The following is a 12,894-nucleotide window of genomic DNA, read 5'->3' on the forward strand; positions in this document are numbered from 1 at the left end:
TCATAATTATCTATAATTGCAACATATCCTTAGCTCTAGATACTCAATATTCTTTGTGTATATGTTGTAAGTGCGTGCAGTTGTAAATGCCTTGTGTGAATGGTAAATCAAAAATGATAATAACAAAAGACCCACTTAGATCATTGATTGGTGCCCTGTAGAAAGACGCCGTGAGGAGAGGAAGTCATCACCTGCCTCGTTACGGGTTACACATACGTTACGGGTTACACATACGTTACACATACGTTACGGGTTACACATACGTTACGGGTTACACATACGTTACGGGTTACACATACGTTACGGGTTACGCATACGTTACGCATTGGTATTTATTGAAGCGCGAGGACCACCCTCAGTGCATAATATACGACAAGTAATTTACGAAAAACACATTTTATTGGATGACATTGACCTTTATCCAAAACGAGGCATTGTATTTATAAAATACAAATTATATATATATATATTTGTTTGAAACCGTTTTCATAAAAAATATAGACTTCTTTAATGTTATGCATTGCCGTTTTTGTTTTAACTATCTATCTTATTCGCATATATGACATTTGGTGATTGGATTTTCTTTATTTAACAACTATTTCATCCGTCATTTATTTGCTCTAACGACCTCTTTCTGTGTTGATGCGCCATTAAGGTAATTGATATTGCAATTTACCTTATTTATAAAATAGATTTCATGTTACCACATCACAAAGGTGATCATGAATTTTAAACATGAATTAATTGATATGTCTTAGGCTATTTTGGTCGTTCCGGGAAAGTGATCTTTGGGCTCAAATGTGTGAAAGTCACGATGGGTGTCAGTGCTTGAAGGTGAACGATATTGATTAACTAAAACTTGTAAAAGACACCACACCTTATATCAATTATAAGCGATAGATAAATTGTTCTGAATAAACATTCTATGGAATAAACGTGAAAAAACAATGTACTTGTATATAGAGGAGATTAATTGACTTGATAATAATAGAAAAGTAAGTGAAAGTAAAGTGACCTTATTCTGTAATGTAATTGCGTAAGCGTCATGGTTTGCTTTGATAAGTATCAGTGACGCATAAATCACCGGTCTTATCAGTCGGTAAACAGTAATTCTTTTCGATAGAGAAGATAATATCTTGAGTTAATTGTGTTTGGATGTCTTAACAAACACACCATATGAATTCGGCAGTTTGTAAAAACAGTCTATAAAGTCTTAAATTGTTCATGTTAGTAAAGCTGAGTGTCACATCAAAGAAATGTTAATTTAATTTAGAGGTTGATGTGTATCAGGGAGGCGAATGTAGCATCATTTTATGTTAATAATATTTTTTTTTTTATAGATGATCACTTCAGAAGAAAACATTGGGTACCTGTTGTGCATTTAACTGCGAACCGAGAAAAGAGTCAATGGAAAAACTGCCAAGTACATGTACCTTGATTCGACGTTGTCCTGCGAACTTTTCAGATGTTACCTGCAATGCCACATCTGGAGTCAGCGAGACAGCGACAGCCAAGATATCTTTGTGTAAAGAAAGGGCTTGGCTAGTATACCAGAGGTCAATACCGGACAGAGACTGTTAACATGTACATATAGACCAAAATACATGCCGAGGGCAGTGTGCATCTGCAGATGTTACCATCTTCATCAGTTTGCAGTGATCTCCAAATTACTTGCGGTGCCAATGGTAAGAAGTTGCACTTCGGGAAACCGTGTAACCGCCATAGCTCAATTAGTAAATCACCCGATCGGTTATAATATTCGGTTAAGAAAATTGACAAACTTAAGTCGTCTCAGTCAACATTTCCTTTTATTTAGACGAGGACCGTTTGATGTTCATGTTTAGACAATTTCTGTGACCGTTATGTTTTCAAGATGCAAATGTTTATTTGTGGATCAAACATTTAAAATGACTCGACGATATATTATACGGGTTGCTATTTTTTGTCTTAGAGATTAACCGTAAATGTGCAAGTTTGAATGCTGATATTTATCGGTAAATGTAAGAGCATGCACATTCAAATTCATATTGTTCTAAGATTACCAAATGAAAGAAACTATTTCAAGTCAATAGTTCAATTGTTTGTCTGTTATTAATAACATAATTTTCTTATCACTCTATTTAATCTTGTTTTTAAACAAGCATTTTCATTGGCTTATGTTCTCAGCCAATAACATAAAAAAATGACGTCGCCGTTTTAAACGTCGCTTTTGATTGGCGGAGGGAACACTGCAATGATTTGTGAGAAACGAGTTCACAAAAAAAGTGAAATTGTTCAGGGTTTATATTAGATGATAACGATTAACTTAACAAAAATTAAGAGAGTACTCTCATAATAAATCACTTTGCAGTTTATTTAGAGTACACTCCGTTTCTGTGTGTGTTATACCTCTATAACAAAAAGAATATATTCGTTCAAGTTCATACTTACATATTTACTGTAGTTACATTACTATTGATCACTTTGAATTCATTTGCGTTTTATTATTTCAAGTAATTGCATTTAAAGAAGAATGTGAAATAAATTTACTTGGCATATGTTAAGTCGCTCAAGCTATACATTGACTGTTCAGAGCCAGGCGTAATCGATCTGCCTGCAACATACCCCTTAATGGCAGGTACTGCAGTATCCGAACAATCACATGTCTTAAACGATGTTGAAGGTATTACAATAATGTTGCTCTCTCAATATTTGGACATGATTTTCTTTCTATTCTCAAACATTGTTACCCTTTAAAATATCATTATATGTTTTGCCACGACGTATATTTAAATTGTTTTATATTAGTACGTTGCCACTAATTTGCTCTGCAGCATATGCGATTAAAGAGACAATAATAATGTCCTTTAATAATTGACTAACCTAATAGCAAAACAAATCGGATCTTTATACTTTCCGCAGTTGCTTATCCCTTCAGGTAGGGTGAAGGAATTACACCTGCTGTACCCATCCCATGCATTAGGTTTTGGGATATCATCCTTTCTCCTCCTTCTAACCAGCTTACATTCTTCCTAATGTCTACCTTGGCAGTGTCTCAGTTTTAACATTATTATAGTGTTCGCCCGTGGGAGGAAGGTTTTGGGTTCTGTCCCCTAGCAGAGACATACTAGAGGCTACAAATGGTGATTTTCACTCCTGCTTAACGTTCATCTTTTAAGGAGTGGGAAAATATGGTTCGTCCGTTGGGTCCATGTTCGCAAAACATGTATGCAAATATAAGTCATGTAATCATGTTTGTGCATGATCTCTGATACAGTTGGCTGTGTAATTTGCATTGTGGACTTTTTAACACTCAGTGCAATATATGCATGTTCCGTAGCTCACACGGACGAATTATCCCGCTAAAAGTACATGTATTCTGATATATTTATATTACGTTCTTTTGATATATATAATAATGAACAACTCTATACTACCTATTCAGTATCCAATTAGTGTGCAAGACATTATTTGTGTAAGAGCATCTTCTGCTGTTTTCAAATGTTAAAAATTAATAAAATTATCTGGTATATGAAATTATATTCCTTCATTGAGGAGCACGACTGGAACTATAGAAATGGACGACGACATTAAGACAAATATTCTAAATGATTTGTTTGTTTCTATATAAACTATTGACGATACTGATACTGTAGTACCTTTTATTGAATAAACAGGCTCTTTAATTGACAACATTGACATATTCAAGAGAACCAAACATCGTTAAACTATAGTAATAATACAAAAATTGATATTATACTTTAAATACTGCTAATACTGTTGCTTAACCTTTGGCTAATCTTTTGAACATGGTTCACTCCTCACACAATCTTCTGGTAATGCCGATTTTTAGGGAGATAAGCAGTATCCTTCCAATTATACATATATATTGTATTACATTGTACTACCGGTAAATTGTTCGAAAGAGTAGTAACTAAAAATCTAAACTATTATTTTCATATTAATATGGGAAAAACACCTACCTGTTTAGTTTTCTGTGCTAATTCCAAGACTTTCGACAGAGTGTGGCATAAAGAGTAACTGCATATCAAGCGATTTGCTGGACTGGTTGATGGAAAACAGCAGGTATTTTCGGTAAATAGTAAATCTGCTGCTAAATATACAAATGCTTGTGTGCCTCAGGGCTCCGTCCTCAGCCCAATTTTATTTAACACACGTAAGTTTCTCAAAACATTTTGCCGACGATACATCTCTTTTATGCACCGATCTCAGCAACGGATCGAATATACCATTTATCAGTATGTTTGCAAAATAAAATCTTGGTTGGTTGCATTTAATCCTTCAAAACCTGAGGCATTGCTCTTCTCTTACAATGATCTAGATCATGTATTTGATATAAATTTTAATTAGGTAAGCATTGAATTTGTAAGCTACCATAAGCATGTAGGAGTATACATAGACTTAAATTGTAAGTGGAGCTTTCATAAAGAACATATCAGTAAAAATTTCAACGATGTGTCTCCCGTAATCAAAATATATCATACTAGAAGAAAATTAAAAATAATATAAAGATCCTTTATTTTTTCGGTTTTAGAATAATGTAAACTTTAGGATGGTTGATCCATTGCTGACGCAGAAAGGTTAGAAAAATAAAACTAGAGGCTGGCCGCATTGTCACTGGTCTACCTTTTTTTATAACAGCGATCACTATATTTTATACTCCTAACTATTTTAATACGATACTCCCTCCTCTTGTTGCTAATAATTCTCAGCACAATCTCCGTAAAACTATTATTTGCCGAACAAAAGACAAGTGACCTTAATCATCTAGCCTATCCTTCTCTGACCTCTACAATAACACAATGGGATATATTACCCTTCGATATTAGACAAAGAGTATCATTTTCTTCTTTCAAAAATGTCTTTCTTAGCACAGATTTGCCCAGGAACCAATATCGTATGTGCTTCGGAGAAGGAAAACAAAATATTCTACATTTAAGAAACAATGTCAGTACATTAAGGAATCACTTACTTAGAGCCAACCTTATTGCTGATCAACGCTGGTATTTTCGCTTTCCAATCGAAGACACTTACCGTTTTCATTTTAACTGTAATATGTATGCTGAACAACGGTTAAAGCTTTATAAAAAAGAAGGTTATTGGGTCGTTATTATCCTTATTAGAAGTCTTCAAAATAAAATAAAGTAGATAGTAATGATTACTCTTGGGGAATAATATCATTTTTAAAAAGGGAAATTTTGAAATTGATTTTTTTAAATTGATTTTAAGTGATCCTTTTCCTTTAGTAAATGAAAATAATCTCAAATTCTCAACTTATCAAATTGTACATCCCCCTTTCACTGTCATAAATCTTATTACACATGTAAAAGTTACTGTAGAGTTGTTAATTTTCGCGGGATAAATATTTCGCGGTTGTCTCATTCGGTAGTTCGCGAGAATTAATACTTCTATGTAAACATTTTGACTAGGAGCTCAGATGTTACAACACTTTGGGTCCGAAACAAATTAACAGTCGTTCCGATGTCACAATACTTTGACTCCGAAACATATTATCAGTCGTTTCGATGTCACAATACTTGGACTCAGAAACATATTATCAGTCGTTCCGATGTCACAATACTTGGACTCCGAAAGACATTATCAGTCGTTCCGATGTCACAATACTTGGACTCAGAAACACATTATCAGTCGTTCCGATGTCACAATACTTGGACTCCGAAAGACATTATCAGTCGTTTCGATGTCACAATACTTGGACTCAGAAACACATTATCAGTCGTTTCGATGTCACAATACTTGGACTCAGAAACACATTATCAGTCGTTTCGATGTCACAATACTTGGACTCAGAAACAAATTAACAGTCGGTCTTGTGTTACAACACTGGGACTATTTTTTTTTCTCCTGCGTAACGCATTTTGGGTATCGTATCGGGACGACTGATACTTCAGTGAGGTAGCACTATATTAAAGTCAGCAACAGTTTTGCGTTACCACAAGGATACAAACACAAATACAGGAGCCTTCCTAAATACACATACCTTTTAATCACAAGCTTGTATCTTGCAAAAAGGAGAGACCGTCCTTAAATGACCATAGCTACTGTTATGATGTTAAACAATAGACTTGGTCGAGCAGGTGACCCTTTACCTTTTAACGTCCGCTAAGGAGAAAGGCTGTGTAACCACCTTGTTTTTAATTTCACCCGCTCCATTTATGTTGTTTGTATTCAGTGATGCGGTGGGTAATTGTTTGTGTTTCGGTAACTTACTGTGTAAATCATATCATGCTTTGTAACATATATGTAGCTTGCATGTGGCCTAAATACGTGAGAGTGCAGTTCTTCTACCTCAGATTTCACCCCTTTGATAATATGTAGTGCATGTAAATGTTAATCGGTGTCTTCTCGCAGGAGGGCTTTCACTCATTCGAAGAAGACACCTATTGTATTGTATATACATGTATTATGTGTAATATAAATAAAATGTGTTTTTATCAAAAAAAAAAAAAAAAAAATGTTAATCGGCCTTGATATGATATATGTGGTCGAGATCGATGCCACAGCTTTGCAGACAAACATATCATTTTTCGCTGGTGTCCAATAAGACGTTTGTCTGAAAGCTCTGGAGTTTATATCGACTATAGAAACCATATCAAGGCAGTTTGATATGTGCATGTACATTTTCAGTGTCTCTTTTTAAAAGATTAAAATTCAAGTCATGATTGAAGATCCTTGCCTTACCTACAGCGCTACCATTTGGTTTCAACAGATGAAACAAGATAGCAGCCTTCATGCAAAATAGTGCATGTAAATAATAGTAAAAAATTAAAATAGACATTGTTTTATCAATTATCAATAAAACCATGTTATACAATCTTGTGTTACATTGCCAAACACGATGTATATTACGAAGTATATTTATTTCAACTCGTCACCCGGAACCAATTATGCTAATAGATAAATCAACTGTACACCGTCGAGCCGCCGTTTGAATACGACTGTGTCGGTTTTGGAATTGAAAGTGTAGCGTGAATTAGAAAAGAAACATGGCGTGAACTTATTCTACTGCATAAAGATATGACGACAGTTAGTAGTTGGTTTAACAGCTCGATGTTTAGAGAATATGCCAGGATCAAGGTAGACATAAACGCTGATAAAGGGGATAGAACACAGTGTCACGTCAATATCGTTGACTGCATTTGCATTGTGTTAAAACAATGGATTCCGAAAAAAATTAACAGTCGTTCTGGTGTTACAACACTAAGACTCTGAAATACATTAAACGTCATTCTGATGTCAAAAACCTTGGACTCCGAAACACATTAAAAGTCATTCTGAGGTCAAAATACTTGGACTCCGAAACATATTAAGAGTCGATCTTGTGTTACAACACTGGGACTATTTTGTGGTTTTTACTCCTTGGTAACGCATTTTGCGGATCGGTACGAATGATTCAACTGGTAACTGGGATAGTTGTCTTCGGCAGTATACTTCAGTGAGGTAGCACTATATTATAGTAAGCAACAGTTTCGCGTTATCACAAGGATACAAACACAAATACAGGAGCCTTCCGAAATACACACACCCTTTAACCACGCTCATGTATCTGGCAAAAAGGAGAGACCGTCCATAAATGACCATAGCTACTGTTATGATGTTAAACAATACTAAACTAACAGCCGTTTTGGTGTTGTTTTTTCATGGTTTATATATTCTCTTCGTGAATTCTACTTGCATGTAAGTTTATATTAAGAACAACATCAAAAGATATATACTGAAACATAACATTAAGTATTTAATTATATGTAGGTATTAGAATAATGGACATTTTATCCGCATGCAGGCAAAATACGCTTAGTTTGGAACAATTTCATTGGGCATTGAAAAATCTAGTGTTTTTTTTAATCTCTCAACGAACTTTATAGTTGGAGGACCGTTCGTTGTTGATCATTGTCATCAGTCGTCGTTGTTGATAGACTCGGCATCATCTCCCTTTTGAATCATGCGGGACAGACGAGAATTTTTAACAATCTATATTAATCCCGCTTGTTAGCCTACATGTATATGGAAGCGTGCGAGAGGTCTTAATGTGGGCGTAAAGCAGAGTACCCGAAGGGGGCACATGATCGAGCAGGTGACCATCTACCTTTTAACGTCCGCTAAGGAGAAAAACTGTGTTACCACCGTGTTTTTAATGTCACCCGCTCCATTTATGTCGTTTGTATTCAGTGATGCGGTGGGTAATTGTTTGTGTTTCGGTAACTTACTGTGTAAATCATATCATGCTATGTAACATATATGCAGTTTGCATGAGGCCTAAATATGTGAGGGTGCAGTCCTTCTATCTCAGAGTTCGCCCCTTTGATAATATGTAGTGTATGTAAATGTTAATCGGCCTTGATATGATATATGTGGTCGAGATCGATGCCACAGCTTTGCAGACAAACATATCATTTTTCGCTGGTGTCCAATAAGACGTTTGTCTGAAAGCTCTGGAACTTATATCGACTATAGAAACCATATCAAGGCAGTTTGATATGTGCATGTACATTTTCAGTGTCTCTTTTTAAAAGATTAAAATTCAAGTCATGATTGAAGATCCTTGCCTTACCTACGTCGCTATCATTTGGTTTCAACAGATGAAAAAAGATAGCACCCTGCATGCAAAATAGTGCATGGAAATAATAGTAAAACAATTAAAATAGACATTGCTTTATCAATTATCAATAAAACCTTGTTATATAATCTTGTGTTACATTGCCAAACACGATGTATATTACGAAGTATATTTATGTCAACTCGTCTCCCGGAACCAATTATGCTAATAGATAAATCAACTGTTCACCGTCGAGCCGCCGTTTGAATACGACTGTGTCGGTTTTGAAATTGAAAGTGTAGCGTGAATTAGAAAAGAAACATGGCGTGAACTTATTCTACTGCATAAAGATATGACGACAGTTAGTAGTTGGTTTAACAGCTCGATGTTTAGAGAATATGCCAGGATCAAGGTAGACATAAACGTTGATAAAGGGGATAGAACACAGGGTCACGTCAATATCGTTGACTGCATTTGCATTGTGTTAAATTAATGGATTCCGAAAAAAATTAACAGTCGTTCTGGTGTTACAACACTAAGATTCTGAAATACATTAAAGTCATTCTGATGTCAAAAACCTTGGACTCCGAAACACATTAAAAGTCATTCTGAGGTCAAAATACTTGGACTCCGAAACATATTAAGAGTCGATCTTGTGTTACAACACTGGGACTATTTTGTGGTTTTTACTCCTTGGTAACGCATTTTGAGGATCGGTACGAATGATTCAACTGATAACTGGGATAGTTGTCTTCGGCAGTATACTTCAGTGAGGTAGCACTATATTATAGTAAGCAACAGTTTCGCGTTATCACAAGGATACAAACACAATTATTATTTTAGTTAGTTTTTGCGCCAATATCATTGGACGTTGAGACCCCACGTGACCATCCTTAAAACAGTGATCGACCGATAAAAGTTGATTGAAAAAGTTGATTGACCGATCCATCTATAAATAGATCGGGAAAAAACCGCGGCAGAGCATCAGAGCATGTTAGTCATTTGAGCGTTTGATTCAGAAGGGCACTGAAATAAACAGTCAAGCGTCTAGCGTGATCTTGATTGTAAACAATCGCAGACGAGACGAGTCGAAATGGCTGACAGGTTTGCTTCTCTGTCAGTGGATGAAAAAGACAGAATCTTTAACAATGCAGATGCGGCAAACACGAAAAGAGTTACCACGACGGCAGTGCGAGTATTTAGAGAATACCTTACAAGTAAAAGTCTTTCTGCGGAGTTTGAAACGTATGAAATCATTATGACTGTCACCGGACACAGGTCAGAGTCATCTTTAAAAACATATTCGGGCCAGACCAGTGAAAACACTAAAAAACTGATGTCAGAAACTATCAGTAAGAAAACTCAAGCTACATGTAGTAAAACAGTTTCAACTTCCTCCAATCGCAGTGAATTACTTGCTATTGATGATATTGATGTATCAAATATACAGCCTCTATCAGATTCACAGTCTGATGTACTAATGAAAGATCTATTATCAGATGATGATGGTGTAGATGAAATGATCAGACTACTAGATATCCCCAATTCTCAGCAATCAACTTCCTTTTCCATCAATACAAAGCCAGTTGCAAATTTGCCCCAGATTCCTGTACCAGTATTCAACAGTTGTCAAAACATAACCATCAATTATAACATTTTTCAGAAATGAAAATTCTTTTGTTGTGACAGAAATAAATGTTCAAATTTGAAGAAATGTTTTATTGTTTATTTGATGAACACAAAACCAAGAAAAATAATAAAACAGTTATAGCCTTTAGATTTCGGTCGATGCATGGTTTTATTGACCGAAGAAAAATTATCAACCTCGGACTTCGTCCTCGGTCGATAATTTTTCTTCGGTCAATAAAACCATGCATCGACCTCATCAAAAGGCTATAATTGTATAATACAGGAGTCTTCCGAAATACACACACCCTTTAACCACGCTCATGTATCTGGCAAAAAGGAGAGACCGTCCATAAATGACCATAGCTACTGTTATGATGTTAAACAATACTAAACTAACAGCCGTTTTGGTGTTGTTTTTTCATGGTTTATATATTCTCTTCGTGAATTCTACTTGCATGTAAGTTTATATTAAGAACAACATCAAAAGATATATACTGAAACATAACATTAAGTATTTAATTATATGTAGGTATTAGAATAATGGACATTTTATCCGCATGCAGGCAAAATACGCTTAGTTTGGAACAATTTCATTGGGCATTGAAAAATCTAGTGTTTTTTTTTAATCTCTCAACGAACTTTATAGTTGGAGGACCGTTCGTTGTTGATCATTGTCATCAGTCGTCGTTGTTGATAGACTCGGCATCATCTCCCATTTGAATCATGCAGGACAGACGAGATTTTTTAACAATCTATACTAATCCCGCTTGTTAGCCTACATGTATATGGAAGCGTGCGAGAGGTCTTAATGTGGGAGTAAAACAGAGTACCAGAAGGGGGCACATGGTCGAGCAGGTGACCATCTACCTTTTAACGTCCGCTAAGGAGAAAGACTGTGTTACCACCGTGTTTTTAATGTCACCCGCTCCATTTATGTTGTTTGTATTCAGTGATGCGGTGGGTAATTGTTTGTGTTTCAGTAACTGACTGTGTAAATCATATCATGCTATGTAACATATATGCAGTTTGCATGAGGCCTAAATATGTGAGGGTGCAGTCCTTCTACCTCAGATTTCACCCCTTTGATAATATGTAGTGCATGTAAATGTTAATCGGCCTTGATATGATATATGTGGTCGATATCAATGCCACAGCTTTGCAGACAAACATATCATTTTTCGCTGGTGTCCAATAAGACGTTTGCCTGAAAGCTCTGGAATTTATATCGACCATAGAAACCATATCAAGGCAGTTTGATATGTGCATGTACATTTTCAGTGTCTCTTTTTAAAAGATTAAAATTCAAGTCATGATTGAAGATCCTCGCCTTACCTACGTCGCTATCATTTGGTTTCAACAGATGAGAACAAAGATAGCAGCCTGCATGCAAAATAGTGCATGGAAATAATAGTAAAAAAATTAAAATAGACATTGTTTTAACAATTATCAATAAAACCATGTTATATAATCTTGTGTTACATTGCCAAACACGATGTATATTAAGAAGTATATTCATTTCAACTCGTCACCCGGAACTAATTATGCTAATAGATAAATCAACTGTACACCTTCGAGCCGCCGTTTAAATACGACCGTGTCGGTTTTGCAATTGAAAGTGTAGCGTGAATTAGAAAAGAAACATGGCGTGAACTTATTCTACTGCATACAGATATGACGACAGTTAGTAGTTGGTTTAACAGCTCGATGTTTAGAGAATATGCCAGGATCAAGGTAGACATAAACGTTGATAAAGGGGATAGAACACAGGGTCACGTCAATATCGTTGACTTTGCATTTGCTTTGTCTGTTCACTTATCACTCAATCATTTGCAAAGTAATATATAGTGAGTGTTCCTGTGATACGGTCTTTTTATATGTCCGAACAGAAAATTTTGATTGTTTTGTATTTCGATATAAACATTCAAGTTTCACGACTCGGAAATTCGATCATTCAAACATTGAATGGATGTGATATGCGTCAATTGTCATGATTTGGTTACAATTATGCTCTCAAAGACTACAGAAATATCTAGCTAGTTATCGAATTCTTCTCAAAGGTATGCAACAAAAGAATGGAACAAATAGTCATAGTAAAAGCATACAAAAAGATTAAGGGAAGAGGCCCCTCGGCGACTCACTTTGTTAGGCAGACTTTACATTGCTTAGCTGATGCCGTCGATGGAACACAACACACTGATATTTTCGAAACACCAAAATGACAATCCTTGTACATTCAAGGGTTTCGTGCAAATACATACTTCGTTCTACCGATCTTTAGTTAACATTACATCTTTTGCATATCGGCAGTCTCTGTTTTTTTTTTTTTTTTTTTATATATATCTCCTTCAATTTTATTATATTATAGAGTTGCTGATGTACTGTTTAATGCCGATCAGATATAGCATGTAGAAACTGAAATCAAGGACATTTCATACTCTTTAACTTCAGGCGTACATATCGATCTTTACTTACAATGTAACTAGCAGGGACGGCTTACAACTAAGATTTATGATAAGTGTTATGTATTCAATTTTATAATTGTTGAATTACAACTTCTAAATATTAACATACCTGCGTCTCATTCCTACGATGCTTGCATATGTACCATATGGATTCGATACTCGAAGCAGTTGTTGCTTTGCGCCCGATTACTGACAAAGAAGATTTAAAGCAACAATTGTAAGGTTTCGAGAGATGCAGCTTGATGG

The 12,894-nt window shown here is 35.5% G+C and overlaps 1 protein-coding gene across 1 annotated transcript in view; it reads left to right on the top strand.

The window, feature by feature from the left end:
* Positions 1-1,579: 1,579 nt before the first annotated feature.
* LOC117329438 (laccase-1-like) overlaps positions 1,580-12,894 on the top strand; it is a 36,177-nt gene continuing 24,862 nt past the window's right edge. Inside the window, exon 1 of the mRNA XM_033887377.1 lies at positions 1,580-1,685. Within this exon, the coding sequence (XP_033743268.1) occupies positions 1,631-1,685 (55 nt within the window). The 5' untranslated portion in view covers positions 1,580-1,630. The remainder of the gene's footprint in view (positions 1,686-12,894) is intronic.

Source organism: Pecten maximus, chromosome 6, assembly GCF_902652985.1.
Source record: "Pecten maximus chromosome 6, xPecMax1.1, whole genome shotgun sequence".
Taxonomy (NCBI): Eukaryota; Metazoa; Mollusca; class Bivalvia; order Pectinida; family Pectinidae; genus Pecten; species Pecten maximus.